The 23,153-nt window shown below is 36.8% G+C and overlaps 2 protein-coding genes and 1 long non-coding RNA gene across 3 annotated transcripts; all 3 read left to right on the top strand.

The window, feature by feature from the left end:
* Positions 1 to 2,556: 2,556 nt before the first annotated feature.
* LOC148726879 (uncharacterized) lies at positions 2,557 to 3,431 on the top strand. Its single transcript, XR_015989798.1, has 2 exons — positions 2,557 to 3,103; positions 3,273 to 3,431. It is a non-coding gene; the product is annotated as an uncharacterized LOC148726879 (long non-coding RNA).
* A 10,066-nt stretch (positions 3,432 to 13,497) lies between these two features.
* Positions 13,498 to 15,734, top strand: LOC148726878 (tyrosine kinase receptor Cad96Ca-like). Its single transcript, XM_088726395.1, has 3 exons — positions 13,498 to 13,564; positions 14,565 to 14,675; positions 15,029 to 15,734. The coding sequence occupies exons 1-3, from the start codon at positions 13,498 to 13,500 to the stop codon at positions 15,139 to 15,141; spliced, it is 291 nt and encodes a 96-aa protein (XP_088582521.1). The 3' UTR covers positions 15,142 to 15,734.
* Positions 15,735 to 16,714: 980 nt separating this feature from the next.
* LOC111342757 (tyrosine-protein kinase receptor Tie-1) lies at positions 16,715 to 22,433 on the top strand. Its single transcript, XM_022949869.2, has 5 exons — positions 16,715 to 16,787; positions 16,957 to 16,997; positions 20,560 to 20,656; positions 20,740 to 20,839; positions 21,363 to 22,433. The coding sequence occupies exons 3-5, from the start codon at positions 20,595 to 20,597 to the stop codon at positions 21,426 to 21,428; spliced, it is 228 nt and encodes a 75-aa protein (XP_022805604.2). The 5' UTR covers positions 16,715 to 16,787; positions 16,957 to 16,997; positions 20,560 to 20,594; the 3' UTR covers positions 21,429 to 22,433.
* The last annotated feature ends 720 nt before the right edge of the window (positions 22,434 to 23,153 follow it).

The following is a 23,153-nucleotide window of genomic DNA, read 5'->3' as shown; positions in this document are numbered from 1 at the left end:
AAAAATCAGGCCTGAATGGGATTCGAACCACTGACCTCTGCGATACTAGTGCAGCGCTCTACCAATTGAGCTAACAAGCCAACTGGGAGCAAGCCGTTAAGTTGATTCGTAATAAACCCGTGATGATAAATCAGATACAATGAATATATGAAGTTCATATATTTTGAACTGCGGTATTAGATACGTATGATGCACGATCCTCGCAGTAGATAGCGCTATTTATGCAATAGCGAAAATCAGACCTGAAAAAAAGTATCGCAGAGGTCAGTGGTTCGAATCCCGTACAGGCCTGACAAACATTCTCAGAGCTTAACAACATCCATAGCATTAATTGACTCATGATGTTAAAATATAGACTCATGATGTTAAAATATAGACAAACTAAAGGCCAGCATACTGCATACTCGAAAAGAAATTTTTAAGCAACTTCATTCCACAGGATGTGGTTGATGTTTATTTTTTATTTTCATATCTAACGTTTGTGATTCTGTTCTTTTGCACCATTTCTTTCACAAAGATCAGTCAATTGAAAATATCAATTGTAATCCACGGAACGTGCTAGTGGACAATACTTTGTTGATCAATGAAAAATTAAAGTCCTGTACAATACCCAGATCAATCGCCAGATGAGAGTTTTAAAACTGATTCTGAAAGTAATGTCTGCGATTTTGGAAGTGCCTATAGGAAGGTTAAGTGAAAACTATAAATGCCAACCCATTTGTGGTGATTGCTCACAATAACAAATTAGTGTTACTTTTTTGGGGGAAAAACTATAAAATTTGAGGAACACAATTGAAATGTGATTATCTATATCGTACCTGATGTCATACTTATAATCACATCGAAAAAAAAAAGTTATGAGAAAAAAGACTTCTTGGATCATTTCTGATTAGATATGGGAAAACTAACTTTAAACTTCTTACTGAGTTATATCAGATTATTCTGTCAAAACCAAGCATGGAGTTTAAAATCACCCGACAGAAATTCTTCTTCAAGTCTAAATAAGCTGTTTGACTAAGTCGCTGTTTTTTTTTTTTAACCTTGGAGGAATGTGTTTTTTTCTTCCTCAAAAGTCTTTGGAAAGGTTCTTGAAAATCTGGTTTTGAGTTAAAACTGAACTAAAACATAATTATAACATTTATTTACTTTAAATCCTATGAGAGGCACAACAGATATGAGTTTTTTTTGATCATTTTCAAAAGAAAAGAGGATCAATATCACAATGGAGCATCATACATCATGAGTGACACATAATCAGTTGACATTATTGCCTAATAAAGTTTATGAAATTGGAAAACATGCACACTTAACTTGGTGATTGAGCTACTCCAGAAATAGCCACTTTGCAAGATAAAATATGCAGAATTTAAATAAATAAACAGTTTAACTTTGTAAGAATGGAGTCTCATTATGCTCTTAAAATAGTTTAAACTAACTTAGAATTATAGTAGATTTGGAGTTAGACGAAAATATATTTTTTTTGCTGTTGCTGTTAAGTAACAGGATATAAGTCGATGAATTATTTTCTCATGAATGTTATAGTGACCTTTTCATATTCCTCTCCCAGTCAAACCAGAGATTACCCAGTTCAAAACATCTGCTGTCCACTACACAGCATATCAGAATGGTGTTACAAGCCTTAACTGTGCAGCTGATGCTAATCCACCTGTGACGTCATACCAGCTGTTTGAGAATGGCATTGCTATATTGGACAAAAGCACTTCAGGAATGTGGAACAGGAACATGTCAGCTAAGAGAGTGTTCATTTACAAATGTGTGGCCAACAACACGTATGGAACAGGAAGTAGTGGAACGATTCCTGTTCATGTGTACGGTGAGTGACTGTTCCATGTTCTGAGGTGTGTAGGATAACATAATTTGTTTATGTTATTAAAATAACTTAATAAATGAGCACCGTGGTAGCTAATTTATAAAATCTATTTCAAATGGAGCCTTATTTTAGGGTTTGTTTACTTAATGGAGAGGAAAACTTGTTTGCAAGAGCTACTAAGAAAGTGTTAAGTGAAAGATGTAAATGATAACCTCTCAGAATCACTATCAAAGTTTATTACAGTTTGGGGATCAGCCCAAATGCGAAATCAGGCTATGACTGAGTCATTTATAAAAACTGCCCTATATTTAAATCTAATGGTTCCCTGTTTTTGGAAACCAATTGTATTTCGCGACTCTTTGCCTTTTGGAACTTTTCCCTTGCGCTTTTTTTAAATAACAAGTGACACGAAGGGAGTTCTTCATTTTTAGGGGTATAACCGTAGAGGCTATGAAATCAATGTATTTTCAAGAAGTTCAATTGACTCGTAAGGCATTATTGGACTATTGCGGATCAACAAATGTGATGCTTCTTAGTTGCCATCAGTTGTTGTAATTGTCATTGTTATTTTTTTATGGATGTACACAACGTAATTGCCTACTGCTTCAGTAACGTTTCATATTACTAGAACGCATGTACTCTACCCGCAAGAATAAACTACTTTTGCCTTGTCAAGGCAGGATATAACATTTTACCAAAAGGGCATGTGTCCTTTGAAATCTTTACTTAACTGAATTTGGCTTCACGTGAATCTATCATTATTAATTAGCACGATGGAATTTACCAGCCTTAGAGCAAACATTTTAAGCTGCATTTTTAGTCGGGCGACCGACTATAGGTTTACCGTCGGGTTTCTCCACAAAACTCCGTCACGTGCAATGGGGAATACCGCAGACACGTAACAATAAAGGCCCAACATTTTTTTTCCACGATTTCAAAGATGGCGGATATGTCGAATGTGTTAACAATTTTTGTCATCTTTTCTACGCTCAAACATACAGACCCACACACCGTTCGCGGTAGACCCACTTTAAAAGATGGCGTGTGTAATGAGCGTATATTTAGAACCGGTCGTTTCGTGAACTTAAAATAGCAAAAGAATCAAACGATTTAGCGAAGCTCTCTTTAGATCAAACCAGAAATCAAATGAGTTATCAGTGAACAGAAAATGTGGACAGAGTGACAGGAGAACATTTGTTGATAAATACAAGGTGCCTCGGGATCAAACTCTGGGAACCGACAACAAAGATGCAGTGTCGGACTTTCATCAGAGTGAGGATAATCGTAATTGCTATATTTATGTGACCTTTATCGTGATTATAAAGCTTACATTTGTTATGTTTCTGCTCAAATAGAATATATTATCCGCTTTTATTTTTCTGTTCGTGCATTAGTTATGTCGCTTTTGTGCGAATGTTAAATTCACGTTTTTGTTATGCAGGAATGTTTGTTTGGTACCAAATAACGCTGTGTCAGATGAATGTGATGATGTATAATTTGGACAAAGTAGCGCCATGCATAGAACAAAAGTGTGACGAATCAGCGTTGTGTGCACAACAAAATGATGTTGCAAAAGAAATAAAATATGCAAAAGAATTCAGATCTCATTCTGCGGTGTTTGTTAATCGTTGTCAGGAGGATATTAACAGTGTGAGTACCACGTGCGAAGACGATTCGATCGTGCGCATAGCAGAATGCCAGTAAAAAAAACTAGAAAAGCTTTCGCGTAAAAAGAAATAAATAAAGAAACTTATGCGCGGGGGAATTCTTAAAAACATTCCTATCTCATCAAAAATGTGTTGGTACGTCAAAATTAATGCAGACTCAGAAAAAGGAGCAGTAATGACAGTATTCAGTTTGTACAAAAGATGAGAAAGAAATGGCATTCTAAACAGTCAACACTGAATAAAAAATTGTTGAGTTGTAGAGACTCTTTGAGCAAATATCTATCTTTGTATAGCTGTAATACCTTAACAAGTGTGTACAAGAATGGGAGCCGCAGAGGTCATTGTGCCACACTGAATGCTTGCAATGACATTGAATCAAATTGTGGGTCTCCTATACATGGTATTGATCCTATTCTAACAATCAAGGCACCATATTAAGGTGATATTATGTACTTTGATGAAAATGCTGGAAAACAATGTGTTGCTGAGTTTGATTGCTCTGATTTATAATAAGATCAAGGATACCTGGTACAAATTTTGGAGATGGGTAATCAATTGTATTCAACAATGTCATGATGTAAAGGGCAGTTGTATTTAATGCAAACAGAATTACTGTCAATGATTGCTTTGTCTGAGAAAAATTACCAGCTTAATTACTAGCTTAACTGCTATGAGAACATGTAAGGCCTATATACTTCCTCATTTGGATTATTGTTCTCCTCTTTTTGTTGGGCTGTCAAGGACCTTATCTGATAAAATTGAACGTACACATTTTTATATACTTAGAATATTATTTAAATTTCCTAAATCAATTGAGTATGCCGAGTTATTAAGTCAGCTTAATCTTGAATCTATCAAACAGAGACGATTGTCTCAATCCCTAGTTTTTATATTCAAGGGAAATCATAATGAAGGAGCAATTTATATCAACAAGTTATTTAAAATCCAACAGTGTAGATATAACCTTAGGGGTAATGGATCCCGTATGAATCAGCCGGCTCCCAAATCTCGTTTTGGGCATCGGTCCTTCACTTATATTGGTTTTCGGCTGTGGAACAGCCTTCCTCAAGATGCCAGGGAGACCAAGAGCATTACTATCTTTGAAAATCAGTTAACTAAGTTAAATTTGGATACCGAAGTAAATTGCAAATGCACCTTCTGCGCTTGATTTACGCCTTCTGCGTTATTTCAATAATAGATTTTATTAGCCCTTAATCTGCAATATTTTCTCAAAGTATGTATTCATTTATCATATCATAGTTTCTAATTAAATTAGCTAGCATACACGTACATTTTTCTAACGAGAATCTTTTTGCTCATCAATGTTTCGTGTTTAAATAAAGTTATACTTATACTTACTACTTACTTAAGTAAAGTGAAAGCTACACTGGTAATCTACATTATTGTGATTCAATAATTGAAGAATATGAGTACAGTATGTCTACAGAAAGGGGTTTTGAATCACTCATGTCACAAGATAACTCTTCATTTTTTCTGACAATGGAATGTAAACAGTGTCAGTATCTATTGTATTCATAATGGGAGTTATAAGATATTTGATTCTCATACAAGAGACAAATATGGTAGAAGCCATCTCTCAGGTACATGTGTACTATTAGAAGTACCATCTATTCAGGGCTTAGTACAGTAATTCCTGACTATAGACTCCCTCAATGACAATTATGAACTCAGAGGAGTGCAGATAAGTACATATGAAATAACTGCAGTGAACAGTTTGAGAGAAGAACACAGCTGCTCAGTCGCAAGGTCTTGTAGTTATTAGAACTCCATAACCCTATGCTGCATAGCTGACTGAGGAAATAAATTCTCTCGTAACGTGGGCATCAACAGGCATCTAAAAAGGGCAGATTTATACACGAGTCTTGATATTTGTGGAGTTGAGATATCAGTCCAAATTAAAGCTCATAGCTATGGTATGTTGTCCAGTGGTTTAAACAATACAAAAAAGTAAGTTGGAAAACTTAATTTTCAACAACTACAGGGGAATACAGGGTTTTTATTATGGCTTACAAGTTACTGTTAGGTATTACTTGTATTTTTCAACACAGTCAGAGCAAAGTACCTGTTCTTCTTATTGACCGATGAAGATATTTGTAAACCTGCAATACAACAAATAAAAATAAGTGGTATACCATCATTAGCACAAGCTATTTCTAACATTGTTACAAAGAAACTTAAAACAGGTATTATTCACTACGAAATGCAATTTTTGTCTTACACATCTAACATGGACCTTCATCAAATCAGACAAATGCAAAAGCACAGATGAAAATATAGTTATGATAATTTGGAACCTGCTCCCAAAAATGAAAGACTGCAACAGATAAATCCTAGAAACGAAATCAAATTCAAAGTTAGACAACAGCAAAAGAGTGAGACAATCCCAACTATTGATATCTGCATTAATTAATTCAAAGAGAAAATCAGGGAAGGTCCTTATTAGGTATATGCTGTGTATACAATACAATAATTTATTGACACTGCCCTGGTGGGGCTTTTCGGTGACAATGCAACTAAAAACCATATAAACATGCCTATTTAAGAATTAATCATATAATAAATGTTATCTCTACACACTATACAATATACACATTTCAAGTTAAAGTTCTAATAAATTAAAATACTTTGTCTAATAAGATACTAAGAACACTATCAGAACGTGCTATTTAAAAAGTCAGTAATCAACTTGTTTTTCAGATAAAGTTTACAATGTTTTCACGATGAACTCTACTTCCTTGCTTTCAGACCATTACGATTACAATTTCATGATATATTTTTTTACACATGTATCAATTGGCGTGTAGTTATCACCCTTGGGAAGGGGAGACTCCTTTAATAGAAAGGACTGGGGTGCACGTCGCGCCTTTTAGGGGTTAAAAAAGGTGGGTTTGAAGGCTCTTGGGCTGTTAAGTCTCAAAAGGTCCACAGCAGCAACTTTTGTGATACCTTTTAGGGTACTGCACCAAAAATATGTGACAGCTAGTGCGTTGTTGTAGAATTGGTGTCTCTCAGGGATGAAAAAAATTTTCTGCCACGCTCCACAAACCAGGACCTTAGTACCTCTTAGTCTTTCTTTTTAGAACCACTGCGTACCCTGAATGGTCAACACTCATAACAGCACGTCTACCTGTAGCCCGACTTACGATCTTGGATCGTCTTGTTAAATTTAATTTACCTATCAGCTATGACTAAATGGATGGTTACTATTACAACTGCTTCGAGAGAATACAGGTACCAAAATACAGATAAACTGTATTCTGGATTGATCAAACCCTTCCCATTTTCAAAATCGGAAAAGGAAAGAAGAAAGGAGAAAAAGGTATGTTTTTGAAGAATACATTATAAAAAAGCCTACTTGACCGCCTGGAGTCGATTATTTGATTTTGTCTTTCACTTGAAGAGAGAAGCACAATATGTTGCGCTTAGTAAGCAAATGTAATGAATTTGCGACTGAGAATTTGTTATTTTAGTGGTTCCAATTTCTTGATCTCAGGATTTCAAGGAAAACAGCACTGTAAGGAAGAGGCACAGCGGGTTTCATGAATTTTTTTTTCCCCAAGAAAAATGTTTACAACGTAATATTCTATTGTTTTGTTCGTCTGGTATTTACACGCATGTCAGTATTTGTCCACTGTTCATCAGTTCCTTGGTTCTCATTTCTTTATTTCATTGATTAAAATTTATTGATTACCAAATACCCGAGATTGTCGTGTGCATTTTTCCGACAACCTTTCTGCAAACAGCTGTATTTGTAGTGCATGCTATGATTTATAGGGGGATTCTCAAAAAGTGTTTCATCTGGCAAATTGAGGCAAGAAGAGCACTTTGAGATATGAGTTCTATCTTGCAAATGATTCAATGATCAATAACATTCTATTTGAATTACTTTTGCAAAAATATCCAAAATGTTTTGGTGAAAGGTTCAGACTTGACCTCTGATCAAATTGGGAAATTGGCTGGGCATATTCAAAATGTGGTCGTACTGTGTCCAATGACCAACAATTATCAAGTGTATTATTGCGGTAGTGTGAAATGAAGAGGTATTAAAACAATCTGCTATCTTTTACATCGATGGGACAGTTTTTATTTCCAGTATGGTTTTTGGTAGTCTCTTGCCGTGCAAGGTAGCAGTTATCTAAACTAGGCACATTTGTTTTGTACCAAATGTGTTTTATATATATAACGAAAAACGCATTAATGAACAGTTTACGCGTTATTGACCGAGTGTAGGGTCAAGATGGCTGGATATTGGCAAGTTCTCCTTTTTGCGTTTTTATGGGCCAAGACGAAGTCGAGGTCCACGAAAACGCAAAAAAAAGTGAACGAGGTAATTGAAGGATTTATAAATGAGCAAAAAGGTTTCGCTTTAATAAGAATCAAGAATGCCTTGTTTATTCCCAGAGCTGGGAGACAAAGCCAACTGTGTTAACGGCAGAATAAATCCATGAGGGTCGTTTAGTGTGTTTTCTATATTTTGAGAGTCTTCTGCCCCCTTTTGCGACTTTATCACCGACATTCTTCAAAAGTTACGAACTTTTTGAGTCCGCTCCATATAACTTTTTTTTTTTGTGTGTGGGATCAAAGCGAGCAATGCTGAGCGGGCATGATGGGCCTATCTTGCCCGCTCGGGATTCCCTTGAGAACACAGGATATCCTTCATATTGTCCACGGTGCTGCCAGCTACTACATAATAGATGATAATTTTTGGTTCTGGATCCTTATTTCCTCCATCCGTACAAGAAATAGACAATCAGACAATAATCGAGGGGAACGATGTGACTCTGACATGTCAGGCATCTGGAGACTGTCCACTAGAGGTGTTTTGGATCAAACCTGATGGTCAACGCACTACTACAAATGTCTTAACGATTACAAACATTACAAGAGGTGAAGCCGGGGAATACAGATGTGAGGCCACTAATAATTGTAAGAATGTTTCAAGGACAGCAAAAGTTGACGTGCAATGTGAGTATATATACTGTACATTAAAGTTAACATATACTAAAACTCAACAATCTTCTTACAAGTATGTCTCCCTTGAGTCATAAAAAGAAATTTGATTTAAAAGAAGCAGTTATGTCTCGTTTCAAAATGGCTTCAAGGATTTGTTGCGTATATTAAAAGGGAAAATTTTGCATAGCTCTATCTCTCTTACTCGTGAATACAAATGAAAATATGTCTGTAGAACTTTACGCCTCATTAAGAAAGGAAATCTCTTAAAAATGGCATTCAAGGAATATCGTGCCTTTTAAAACACTCTTACGCTTGCTTAAAACTGATTAATCTATGCATTTTAATTGAGAGATTGTTTTCGACTTAAAGACAAAAGTTATGATGTCGGATAACAAGGATGGACTGTTGTACCTGGAATTACCTCTCGTTAATATGTGAAGAGTGCAGATGCTGATTTCGGTTAGGTTGTCTTATGAAGCAAGCATTTGTTGTGCAATGCAGTTAAGCCCGCACATGTGGCGGTATTTTTGAAAACAGGTAGAGCCACGAAAATAAGGAGCAGGAATCCATGTGTATAACGGCAAATCCCAGACTTTGAAAAGTTTAAAAGAAATGTGAGGCTTAAAATTGAAAATGAATGCTGTTTGTAATTGAATTTTCCTTATTGTATTCATAATTTCCTCGACATAAACGCAATAGACAGAAAATTGAGTTGTGAAGAGCGCTAAAATTGCTTCTGAGTGTGGCAGAACACTTAATAAAAGTAAGATGCTGAGTTAATCTGCCTGTTAATTTTGATAATCAACATAACCGTAACAAAATTTGCGCGATGGTTTCTTTATTTGTAGTATTTACAATAGAACTCGAGAGCACCTGTAGTGTAGCTGAAACGTTATTGGGATAATAGAATCATATTTCTTTGGTAGGGTAACGATGCGAACTACCGTATATTCTAAACACACCCTAATTAGCAAATTAGATATTTAGGAAAGCAATACAATAGCGAGTTTTCAAAGACAACTCTTTAGTTGGGTAAAGACGAGTTAGGGGCAATGTACTCATTACCGATCTGAAACTGATCAAGATTTGGTTGATGGCAAAGTTCAAAACTAATAACAACCAGTTCAGTTTTATCAGTACCGCGGATTAATACGTGAACATATACACCTTATTCGATGCTTTAATTAACAATTGGTAAACACCACAGCGTACAGTATTGAGTTATGGATGCACGCGGGAGGTTGCTAAGCACGAAAGAAGCGTAAGAGTCGCTCGAGGCGATAGCCGAGGGCGACTCTAGCTTCTTGAGTGCTTAGCAAACCTCCCAAGTGCATCCATAACTCAATAGTGTACGGTGTGGTGTTTACCATTTGTTTTATAACATAACATTGATAAATTGTAGCTAAAGAGTTCCCTTTTATTCAACAAATCTTACGTGACCAGAAAAAACAAGCGCGCGCGGAAAAATAGTCTTTGCATTTGCTCACGTCAGCAGCGTACACCCATGGGCAAATGGGGGACGCTAAATTGACCAACCAGAGCGCGCGCTTTGCTTTGGTTATGTTATAACATAAATTAGATGCAATGAATATATGAAGTTCATATATTTTATCTCATTTATCACTTTCACGGGTTTATTACGAATCAACTTAACGGCCTGCTCCCAGTTGGCTTGTTAGCTCAATTGGTAGAGCGCTGCACTAGTATCGCAGAGGTCAGTGGTTCGAGTCCCGTACAGGCCTGATTTTTTTCAGGTCTGATTTTCGCTATTGCATAAATAGTGCTATCTACTGCGAGGATCGCACATCATACTTAACATAAATTATGAGCAATAAGCAAAATCTCCCCTTGTATAATGGTTCAAACAACGAATATTTCATTATTATTCGCTCTTAAGTTTTTTATTTTGGTTTGCGAAAGACATCCTGGGCCCCTTAACTGTGCATCGTATCGATCGTATAGGGAGAGAGCGAAGAACGAAAACAACACGAACGAAACCATTTAAGAGTTCGGCTCTGTTTCTGTCGCGCTTTAAAGTTCGTTTCTTTAGAAGGAACAAAGTTGGATTGTTCGGTACGACCATTTTGTTGCTCCGTATTTTTACTCCGTATTTTTACAAACTTTTGGTTAGTTAAATCATTCTAAAACGCAAGTAGACAAACGAATTTGTAACGAAGTTTTGACCATTTCATGAGAAACAACGAAAATTAATTCAATATACTTACGGACAGACAGTTCACCGCAAAAATGAGAGGAGCTCTCTCCTCAAAACTGTTTACAAAGTTATTTCTATTCCCAATTACCTTTCATCTTACATGAAACATGTAAGATTATGCGAATCATGCAGGGTGTCATGCTCTGACTCAAAAGATCTTTATGAGCAAAAGGCTCTCTACCCTCAACAATGGAAGGAGTGACAAAACAAAGAGACAAAACAAAAACATAAAGAAAAAGTATCCCTTCTATTTCTCTAAGGACTCCTTCCGGATTTGATGAGATTTGAGGCATAAAATGCTTGCTATCTTCAAATACAAGTTATGTGATTAATGTGGCTTTGCGAAACTATTTTTCAAGGAGGGGGGATGACTTTTTCAAGGTGAATTATTGTTAGATCGAACCGCTTTTTTGTACTTTTTGTGCATCAAGGCTCTTCATGGTTTTTGTAAAAAGACGGCTCTCCTTTAGGTTCAGAAAGCACAGAAGTTTACCTGACTGCGACAATAGAGGAGAGCTGTAGCAGACGTGCAGAAGTTGCTGCGAAATCTCCAGAAATGGTAAGATATCATATGATTGATCCGTTAATGGAGTTTATCGAATACTGCAAAGAGATTTATCATAAAAAGTGAATCTTAATCACTCTTTTCTTGAATGAAATCATAATATTTCTGCTGAAAGATTACATTTTTAATAACGTCCCTCAGTAATGTAACAATCATTGAAATATACATGTTTTCTTCACATGTTTTCTTCTAGGCTTGTCAAATTGCCTTTCGGTTTGGCTGCTCATCTGCCAACACTGTGAACACCAGGTAAGGAACACTTTTTTTTCTACAATGGACCAACAGCAGACGCAAATCTGTGTTCTCGGAGGGGGTAGCTTAATTTAGAAAATCTCATCGTTTAAACTGGTTTTCTTCCTCTAACAAGTCTTAATTAATACAAATAATCGACATTTGAAGAAAATTTTGCTTAATGTGCAGCAATAGATTAACGCAGTATTACATGAAATCTCTTTTATTTAGCTTGGTTTATAATATCAAAAATACCTTAAAATATTTCAACACCTTAGAGTCACCAAAGGACGAGATGATCAAATAAGTATTATAACATAACTAAAGCAAAGCGCGCGCTCTGATTGGTTAATTCAGCATCTACTATTTGTCCATGGATGTATGCTGCTGACGTGGGCAAATGCTTAGACTATTTTTCCGCGCGCGCTTGTTTTTTCTGATCGCGTAAGATTTGTTAAATAAAAGGGAATTCTTATTACAGTGTATCAATGTTATGTTATAAAACAAATGGTAAACACCACATCGTACAATATTGAGTTATGGATGCACTTGGGAGGTTTGCTAAGTACTCAAGAAGCTAGAGTCGCCGGCTATCACTTCGCACGACTCTTACGCTTCTTTCGTGCTTAGCTACCTCCCAAGTGCATCCATAACTAAATAGTGGATGCTGTTTTGTTTACCATTTGTTAAACGGTACTCATCGCCTCCCCTTTATCTAGGTGTGGCAGTGTTGTTCTCGACTTCATGATGAGGTTCAATCAAAGGGTAACCGTCAGTCATCTTTTGACCCTGCTATCAGATACTGCAAGGCAAGTCAAATTCGGAGTTTTGAAAGTCGATCCGGACTCAATGAAACAAATTTTTATACCCACAGACGGCTTGGAAAGCACAGGGAAGGGTAAATATTACAAAGAAATTGTGTACAAGTACTCTTCCGAAAACGGACATTTTGTAATTGTATTTCGTGGATCATTTTAAGCAAACAACTCATTTCTGTGAGGGATATATTTCTAGGTTGTTATTGTTGTTGTTTTTTTTGTTTTTAATTAACCAAAACATTGTTTTAAAAAATTTCTGTAGTAAAGTAGCGCCTTAGTTTTCCCCAATACCTAGCCAATCAGAATTGACGTTTTTTCGGTCACAACTTTAAGCCATGTAATGAGAGCAATATGTCAACCAGGATCAATTTAAATATCGTATGAATGTAACTTCATTAAGCTTTTAAAACGAATCATTTTAGGTCCTGAGGAATGTAAATGCCGATCTAACAACGTCTTGTTTGCCATAATTGGAGTTCTGAATTAATTCGTGAATTAATTGCTATCAGTATATATCGACTCCGGCCTGGCGAGTTACCCCACCTTGAGACGTTTACATGGTCATCTCACTCATCATGTAGACATGATCAACACTTTATCATATGACCCATCCGGCCCCGCTCGCGCAGTCCACTAGAACAACATGAAAGCTGACGTGTGTAGGGCCGAACGGGTTGAAGTAAGCCAGTTCGAAAAAAGCCGCCGCTTTATTGCAAAAACTTAAAATAAAAGAGAAATATGAAAAAAAAGTCGCGTTTTCAAAGAATTGGGAGTTTGTTGTTCTGACTTGAAAAAAATGACGGAAAAGCTCTCGGTATAAAACTATCTTTTATACTCGAGTGGCTGCGTGTGTCCGTCTATTGCATTTTACTTAGGCTGGAATTTTCAACACTTCGTGGTCATATCATAAAATACTTATTGACTGAGTTTGGCTCAAGGCCATGAGGCACGGACCGATCGCGGCGAATACGCCATGACGTCGAGCCAAATATTTTTCCGACCGGTCCTCCCAATCAGTCAATAAGTAGATATCATTACATCACTCGCAGCGCTCGTGGGCAAGATGAAGCGAATCCTGTGTTCTGATTGGCTACCCGAGCGGGCAAGATGTGCCCTTCTTGCCCGCTCAGGATTTCCCATATTGATCCCGCGCTTGGAAAAGCTTGAATTAGAACTACGTTTGTAATTCTCGGACAATGTCGGCGATGGAAACGCAAAAAGCGGCAGAAGATAGTCAAAAGAACGAAAACAGAAACGATTCTTGTAAGTTTGTTGGGCTACAAACACAGCTGGCTTTCTTTCCCGGCTCTCGAATTAAACAAGTCATTCTTAGTTCTTGATATAGCGACTTTTTGCAATGTAATAAATCCTTTATTAACCAAGCTTGTTTGGTCAAGATGACTGGATATCTGCTTCGTTCTTTTTTCGCATTTTTATGAACCTCGACTTCGTCTCGGTCCATAGAAATGCAAAAAAAGGAACTCGGCCAGTATCCAGCCATCTTGACCTCACGCTTGGTTAATAACGCATATATGGATAGGCGGGATACCCCACCTGGGAGGGTTACCATTACTGGGGTTCCCCACCTCCATGAAAACACAGGCCCTTAGTTATTCTCTGAAAAAAGGTTGTAAACTGTTCATAATATTTTGCGCAAGAAAAACTTAAACGTCAGTCTGATGAAAATGGGTAAACTATTTTTTTAATGGCCAGATACGACTTTTTATTGAGATTGATAACAAATTTACATGCGAATACCTTAACGAGTACATGGATGGTTTAATAGAATGAAACAGGATTACAAGATATTGCACTAGGACAGCTGAATTCAGGAAAACTCACACAGCCTCCTGCAGAATACATAGATCTCAGAGAAGCAAGCAGAGATAACAGAAAATCACACAGTGCGCTCCAGGTGCCGATTACGCACCTTTTTATCCCTCAACACGCTCTTGGGAAGTTCCAAGATATCACGTGACCATAGAAAAGGTCATTGGTAAAGGTACTTTTGGACAGGTTGCCAGGGGAACAGTATTAAGACTTCGAGGGAGGCCTGAGACGACGCTATTAAGATGCTTAAATGTGAGCTCTTGTACTGTAAATTGAATTACAGTCTTGCCTTACAGTCAACCAGGAAATGTTGCCATGTTACCGTAATTTTTTGGCTATTTGCCATTTCATAACTAGTGTTTTCATTTAGGTTTCTCGTATACTGTATTATTCCCATTAACAAAAATTCTATTCTTTTTTTTTTTAACTCTAGCTAACACTGCTGAATCAGAAAAGAGAGATCTGATGAAAGAACTTGAAACAATGAAGCAGCTGAAACCACATCCTTACGTCATTAGACTTCTGGGTTGTGTTACGGAATCTGGTATGCTTTGGTTATGTGGGTCTGACTTCACAATTTCCTTTTGATTTACCTTGTAAGACTGTCTCTACTTTTTTTAAATTTATATTGACGCTTTAGGACTTATTGGTAGACCAAGACCGTTAATTTGCCTCTGAACTGACCATTCTGTTGTAGAAGCGAAAATGCTTTTTTTAAGGGAATAAATGGTCTGTTCCCTCTTATGAGGCAGTCCAGCTTTTCTTTTTAAAACTATATCTTGTTTTTTTGCGATTCCTTCAAGGGTATTTAACCATGATTGGACTATGCATCTATTTCATTTGTTATTCAGGTTTTCTAAAGAGTAATTTGTCATATAGTTTGTTTAATTTCTTCAGAGCCACTGCTGGTTTTGATTGAATATGTGCCTTTTGGGGATCTGCAGGGTTACCTGAGAAAGAGCCATGGATTAAATGACAGATACTTCAAAGACCCAAATATCAAACCATAAACAAATATGACGTCACAGCAGCTGATGAAGTTTGCCTGGCAAATTGCTGATGGAATGAGCTATTTGTCCTCAAAATCTGTATGTCAATTAAAACACGAAGGAAGAAACTTAATTCTAAAACATTTTTGTAAGGTGTATCGCGATGTGAAGCTGTGTCCTTCACATAATTTCATGTCTCTACAAGATCACGCCCGTAATATGCAAACATTTTCTTACCGTCTCGTAAAGGCTTTAATTTGCTTTGGGAGGACTCTACCTATCTTAATGCCATCATCTGAGTTTTATCCCAATGTTCAAATGGCGATATTTGTGCATCGTTCCTAAGGCACCCCATCAAATGGAAATTTCTAGGTTTCTTTAGTGTAGGCAAAGGAAGAGAAGGGAATGGAAAGGATTCCTTAAGATATTCATAACAAATATCCATTTTAATGTCAAGGAATAAAAGGAATCAATGCGACATTTCAAAAGTTTGTTGGCGGTCGCAAAAACTGCTTTACTACAGAATTCTATTTCCATTTAAATCTTAGTATATATTTGATAGAAATTTCCTTTTTTCCTATCTGCCATTTCATTTCAGTTCTTTTCTTCCGCATTCACTAGTTTTCGTTCACGCATCAATTCTTTCTTAGATCATCCATCGAGACTTTGCAGCCCGTAATGTGTTGGTTGGACATTAGGAGACGTGCAAAGTGACAGACTTTAGAATGGCCAGAGATGTGCAGGAGGAAAATATTTATGAACGAAAGACTAAGGTAATCAAGAACGAGGGGAGATGGGGGCCGTTCTACTCATTTACATATCGCTCCATCTAATGACCTTTCATAATCATTGTTGCTGTATAGCTGATATATTCCTGGTTTCGATCATAAAATCCTTGGGTGGGACTCTAACGAAAACGTAAACAAGTATAGCTTGAATTAAAAATACCTTTGGCTGGTCGCTTTCTATAATTTTTGAGCTATTCACAAAGTGGGGTTATAGGGCTCCCACACGCGCGAAGCGCGCGTGGGGCAGAGCCCCATACCCATGGATTATGGTCAACCTCTTTTCGTACGTACGTACGTGCCCTCTGTCATGTATGCTATCACGAAAGTACCACCATATGATCAAATTTGAAAATATGGTGTCAAAAAGGTCGACCCTCAAATTTTTCAGGTCAGATTTTTCGTTCATTTGCGATCGAGTTAGACCTTGTGGAACTCAGAATGTAAAGTAACAATGCTATAGAATACTCTGCTTGGAAAATAATGGATATTAAGGTCTTAAAGGTGACAGAATAAGCTCTCGAGTCAACGACACTACGATTCTCAAGGTGATGCCATTTACGGACGTAAAGTGAAAACGGAACTTTCGGAATTTAAGCAGGGCCTAGCGATAATTTGACGATTCGATGGCCCAGTAAATATTATGTTCGAGTAACAATGTGTTCAAAAAGTAATAAAGATTAAATAAATATTTAATAAAGATTTTGCGTCAAATCGAAGTTTTTTCAGAAAAGTAAACAAATTTTATTGCAAGATTTTCACATATTAGGAGCTCCGCTTTTAGGCTTTGCTAAATCTATATATTATCTGAAATCTTTAGGGCCGTCTTCCCGTGAAATATGAGGCCTTGTTGTATGGTAAATATACTACCAAAAGTGACGTGTAAGTATATCTGATAATTACCAATGGCGATTTTCCAACAAGATTTATCAATTTTAATCAGGACATGAATTTTATGCTTTGTGAAGGAATATATCTTAGTTGTCGTACATATATACTGTTAATGTTTTCAGTGTCTTGATATATATTCGTTTGATTTGTCTTTCCGCAGATGGAGTTATGGAGTTGTGTTTTACGAGATTTTCACCATAGGTATTCTCGAATGGGATCATTATCAAGCTGGGAACAGACCCTTATATAAACCTACCATGACATTTTATTCAAAACCCCCTTATGTAAATCGTCATCGTTACATAGCGACAATATAGAGGTTCAAATATAAAACCCCTGGATGTCAGGTACGGTTCTAACCTTGCCCAGATGTCAGGTACGGTTCTAACCGTGTCCAGATGTTGATATTGTTCGTTGTTTCTTACATCCATGGGTTTTAATCAATGTGTCTTACATGACAAGCTGTAGCCAGATGTTGCTACTTATCTTAGTATCTTACGGTCAGGGGTCTGTGTTGATCGTAACTCTTTACATACAGTGTGTATTCTGTGCCCAGATGTTGATATTGAACTTAAAATGTCCCATCCCTGTTAAACCTGTGCCCAGTTGTTTATTGCGATGGTAAAATGTTACATCTGGGGGTCTGCGCGCAGATGTTGATAACGATCGTCGATCGTGAAGGTTAGAACCTTACCTGAAATCCAGGGGTTTTATATTTTATGATAATGTAGAGCTGACTGATAGTCTGAAGATTATTGGTGTCATTTTAGATGAAAGAATAACATTTAAGCCCTATATACAAGTACAAATTAAGAAGGCATGTGATAAGGCAGCTGCCATACGTAAGCTGCGTAATTTTATACCACAAGATGTTATGATTGGCCTTTACAAAGCATATGTACTACCCCACTTAAAGTATTGTAACCCACTCATGCTAGGAATAAGTAATGGACTCAAAAACAAGTTAGAGGACACTAATTGCTAAATCCTAAGGACTATCCTAGGGTATTCAAGCTCAGTGTTTTATGATTTTCTTCTTAATTTAGCTAAATTACAAAACTTAGAGACACGGAGGCAATTCCAGTCATTAGTTATTTTATATAAATGTTTAACAGGACAGGGACCGGAATATCTTAGTAACTTTTTTAACGTTTTAAATGTAAATTACAACCTAAGGGGGTCTGGCACAGGCCTTAAGCTGCCATTGTTCAACTTAGAATACATGCACAAGTCATGGTCATATTTAACTACTAAGCTTTGGAATGGTTTGCCTACTAGAATTAGGGAATGTCCGGACTTGGTTGCCTTTTGGTGCGCGTTGCATTCGTTTATGGCGAGGCTTTAACTCGATTTTTAACAACTTTCGCTTATTATTTAGATAGTACATACAAATTAGGTAATATATAGCTTTTCAATATTTTTATCTTTTGATATTAGTTCTTATTAGCTCATTATTTGTAATTAGTTTCACGTTCATGTTTTAAACGAGCTATTAGCTCTTAGGTGATAGGTGGGTAAATATATTTTTATGCAGTATACACGTTTGGATGCTAGTGAGCTAAGCAAGATAGGGTGAAAATTCGTAGCTTATCTGCATGACAGTACTATTAACTCTAATAATATCTAATACTACTTAAATAAAAATGATCAATATAAAACGATAAAAGTGTCGATTGGCCCAATACTAATGTTGAATTCATTTCGTCCGTCCACTTGAGCCTCTGTTTGCGTGGAGGTTGTTGTAAGTTATCTTCCATATTGTCGTCAGTTAACATTATTGAAATTGTAAAGTTTGAGACTTTGACTGATTTTCCTGCGTTTAGAGACACCAAATATCTCCCCTGTTTGGTTTGACAATTTCCAAAGTGCATACGTACTTGTCCGGATGTATAATGGCGCTCTAAACTTGGCTTGCTTTTGCGAAAAACAAGATTACTAACGGAGCCGCTAGAAACCGTCTCCACTACTCGCCGCCATGTTCTTATTATTATTATTATTATTATTATTATTATTATTATTATTATTATTATTATTATATTTGTACCTCTATATTGTCGCTATGTAACGATGACGATTTACATAAGGGGGTTTTGAATAAAGTGTCATGGTAGTTTTATATAAGGGTCTGTTCCCAGCTATTGATGATCCCTAGAATGGAAGTTTATGAGGCTCTGTAGATGTTTATCGCTGTTTACTATATGTATGTTATTGACCAGCATAGGTCGGTCCGTATTGGGAATAACTGTGCACGAGGTCTTGAGTACCGCCCGAGGCCGTAGGCCTCGGGCGGTACTCAAGACAGAGGGCACAGTTTTTCCCAATACGGACCGACCTGTGCTAGTCAAAAACATTTTTATTTTTTTCTAACACATAAAAAAGTGCTTTCTAAAAGAACCCGAATAATTTAGGTTACAATTACGAGTTTAATCACGGGAAAATCCTCCATAAACTTAACATTTTGTTAGTGAATGGATGATAAAGAAAACTGACGTTATTCAAATTAAAGAGAAAGCTTTCACCGAAACATTTTTATTTGTAAAGGTAACTTAAAAGGCTTCCGAGTAAACTTTGTAACATTATTTGATGAGTAACTGTCACGATGTGACACCTGTCAATAGTCCATTTTACAGTTGTGTGCTTGGTTGCCAAGCCTTTGAATGGGAGTGAGGCTAGAGATGACCTTGTCATGATACAAACCTTGCTGCCTTTCAAATGTAAATCACTTTGTTATCATGCTAACTAGATACAGGTCTCTATCACAACAAGGTCATCTTTAGCCTCACTCTGAATCAAAGGCTTGGCAACTAAGTACACAACTGTAAAATGGCCTATTGAAGAGGAAAAAGGCGTCGACTTTTGAATAAACAATAGTACTGGTATGACAAACACACACGGGTTAAATGACCGTGCGACGATTTTCTCGTACAAAATAAGCATACAGATATCTTACGGAAAGTATTGTTCATTTCCAACGACAATTAATCTTCGAAGATTTACCTCTGTTCCGTTTTAAAATGTCACGGAAAAGTCAAATTGTAAATGAATACAAATGTGTGTTTTGGAATTGTAATTCTGCTTATTTGTTTTCTGCAGTGGTGTGTGTAAATCGGTTTTTCTTCTAGCGAAAAGCTGAAGTCAGTGAGACTCTTTCCAGCTAGACACAAGAAGAATAATGCGACTTTTATTCATCGAATTCCTTCGGTTTCTGTTGTGTAATTTAGGCTAGAAATGTCCAAGTTCAAGAGACTTGCAAAGAATAGGCGAAAGTGTATTTATAGGTGGTTTGCACGTTACGTCATGGCCGCCATGTTGGTGGACGTAAACAATCAATATCTCATTAGCTTCTTTTGTTCGTCCACCAGCATTTGTTCCTCAGATATTAACGAATGAGAGTCACGCTGATTAACGTAATTGTCAACTGCAACTACGTCTCGTTTTAACTTTATGAGTTAGTTTCGTGAAGGATTATTGAATAACAAATTGTTTTAAAGCCGCGTTTCAATCGTTTTAAAAACAAATGTAGTACCACAAAATTTATTTCGAAATCAACTTGTACTGAAAAACCAAAGTGACTTGATAGCGAGAGAGAAGAAAGAATTAATATTATTTATCGCCAAAAGGTCGTGACCAAAGTCTTTGCTCAAATATTCTGCCGAGCCAGCAAAATAAGATGTATTAATTTTGTGAAAAATTGCAAGTCGTTGTTTTGTTTCAATTATATTTCGACGGTCTTATCATAGTTATGGTTTTGTGGTTCTTCTAGGTGGCTCACCTTACCCAAGAGTGGATGGAAGAAAAATGGCAAACTTACTTCAGGAGGGATACAGGATGCTCAAACCAAAACACGTCGTTGAAAAGTTGTAAGTTTCTTTTTCAACTCGTTCTCTTTCAGCGCACAAGAAAGCGTTTATTAAATCTTAAACAGATCATTTGAAAATACCAGGTATCAGATCATGATGAAATGCTGGAAAAATGACCCGGATGTAAGACCAACATTCGCTGATTTGAAAAATCAACTTAAGGACATGGAAACCCAACATAAGGTGAGAATTGTGATCAACACGAAAGTTTGTTTTTACGCAAGAGTGACTAGCTTGGGTTTTCAACCTACACAGCATTTACCCGGATGGCTTAGTAATATGTACTCATTTCTTTACTTTTTACAAAGTGCTCCACGAAAAAAAAAAACAAAACAAAAACAAAAACAAACGCAAAAACAAAAACAAAAACAAAATAACAGCAAAGGAGCAAACTAAAATGTTCCAATCACAAACGATACTTTATGGTTATTATTTTAGAGGTCATAAGATATGTATGAAAGCGATCTTTGCAATAATGAACACTACTTATGTATTGTGAAATAATGCCTGAAAAAAAAAACTTCGGGCCGTACGGGATTTGAATCCATGACCTCTGTTCAATACTGCGAGGATCACTTTCATACATTTCTTAAAACCGCAGTATACATACATGAATTTCATATATTCAAACTCATTGATTCATCACTTGAGGAACCCTATTTTTAAATGACGCTGGTTATTATAATTTTAATTTTTTTCTCTGTAGAGGCTGATCAACATGAATATGTACGATAAGCAGTTGTATGCAAATATCGAGGATTTTTTCCTGTAGTTGGATCACGTCCAAGGTGTGATCGGCTAACGACTTGATCACTTTACCGCAACAAGTTTCAGGGACTAATCATCTTTGCCTTAATCTATTGCGTTGTGCTTTTTATATTCTTAAACGGTGAACCACTATTATATGCTTTCAGTCGCTTAACCGATGGAGTATACTCTCGTATAAGCATTTGTGAAGGGTTTGTTGCAAGCAAAATTCTGAAAGGCAGGACAGCGTAATGACATCAGACGACGCGCTTTGATATATTTGTATTGTAACCGTACCTTCCAAGAAAGAATCTTATTTACCAGATAGATTGGATCTCGCTCCGAAGGCCATTGTTGTGTAAATGTTTTAGTTAATTTTTCAGGAACTGTTTTACCGTGAAGCCCTCCTGTCAGGAGGAAAGCCATTGTGCGCATATTATTGCTTTCCCTAAGCTTGTATTTGCTTGCTATACTGAGCTACTCGAAATACTTTTACACTGAAAGTATAAGTGAAATGAGCAGATTTCTTTTTAAAACCGCGACTATATTTGGCACGTTACTTGTACATAGCAGTATGTTATTTGGCCAAAAAGCCCAATATTTTTCGCATACCAGATACTACTTCTCTTCTGGTCCTAGGTAAGAGTTTAAGCCTTATTTTCTAAGACACGATGTTAATTTGGTATTTTAGCAATGTTTTTATTATAAGAAAGTGTTGAAAAGTTGGGAGTTGACCCTGTCTGCATGATGATACTATACAGAAGTTTACCGCTCGAAGTTTCGGTAGAAATGCGCAATAGAGCGGAAAGTTTGATGATTAAATTGAGGAGCTATATTTCATTTTGTACTGAGAAGGCATTCGTATTGTGAGATTTTAGAAACAATTGTGTTCAGGTACTGAGATATATGCAAAGTAGCAATAGTACGATTAACAGGATTCATTTGAAATATTTCTTCCTTTCTGTTAATAAGAAACAAAAACAAAAAAACTTACATCATTTTTATGTGGTTCACCGTATCCACGAATGAATGGTAGTGAAAATGCGAATTTACTTCAGGCGGAATACAAAATCTTGGAGTCTTCAACTCAGCTGCTCAACAGACGTCAGAGCCGCTATCGACTTGTAGAATCATGATTTGAAGTCCTAACTTCCCTGAGCCTTTTTCCGTAGACATTTGAGAATGAAGAGAGGGTCATTCGACAACTTACTAACGCTACGTTCAATTATGAAATATGATGAGGGGAAGGGTATCTGGTGTTCGTGGACAATAAATCTTGGAAAGATAGATCACATTCCTCTTCGATTATTTATCGAGTTAGCCAGCAACTGCAGGGTCCGTATAGATTCCGCAACAACGTGTAAAATAACGAAATCCTTTTACGTGCGTTTGATATCGCCAATCAGCCGCTGACACGTCGCTCGCCTTTCGCGCCACTCTATCAGGTCGATGAAGGAAAGACAGAGCCTTCACTGTTCTCAACCCAAGGTTGTTTTTCAAAAAATTCGGAAACTCGTATGGCTCACGACAGAAAAACTAAATACGAAAGAACAACCGAAGGATACTTAGCTGGCTTTTGTAAAGGCATTTCTAGCGGCTGAGAACAATAATCGACATCTGGAAGATTTTCCACAGGCCGATTTTTGCCGCGTATCAGAAAAGACTTCTTCTGTCAGAGGAAAACGTCAATAACCGAGAGATTTTAATTCATTTTGAGTAATGATTCAACGCATTCTTTCATCATGAGCCT

Source organism: Stylophora pistillata, chromosome 7, assembly GCF_964205215.1.
Source record: "Stylophora pistillata chromosome 7, jaStyPist1.2, whole genome shotgun sequence".
In the NCBI taxonomy this organism is placed as follows: Eukaryota; Metazoa; Cnidaria; class Anthozoa; order Scleractinia; family Pocilloporidae; genus Stylophora; species Stylophora pistillata.
Note: the sequence above shows the minus strand (reverse complement) of the source record. Positions and strands in the feature narration are given on the sequence as shown.

Bases quoted from the DNA above. Each gene is read 5' to 3' on its own strand.
- LOC148726878 (XM_088726395.1), top strand. From the start codon at position 13,498: ATGTCGGCGATGGAAACGCAAAAAGCGGCAGAAGATAGTCAAAAGAAC. The intron at 13,565-14,564 runs GTAAGTTTGTTG...TTTTAACTCTAG, and splicing joins CGAAAACAGAAACGATTCTT to CTAACACTGCTGAATCAGAA. The intron at 14,676-15,028 runs GTATGCTTTGGT...TAATTTCTTCAG, and splicing joins GGGTTGTGTTACGGAATCTG to AGCCACTGCTGGTTTTGATT.
- LOC111342757 (XM_022949869.2), top strand. From the start codon at position 20,595: ATGGCAAACTTACTTCAGGAGGGATACAGGATGCTCAAACCAAAACAC. The intron at 20,657-20,739 runs GTAAGTTTCTTT...TGAAAATACCAG, and splicing joins AAACACGTCGTTGAAAAGTT to GTATCAGATCATGATGAAAT. The intron at 20,840-21,362 runs GTGAGAATTGTG...TTTTCTCTGTAG, and splicing joins ACATGGAAACCCAACATAAG to AGGCTGATCAACATGAATAT.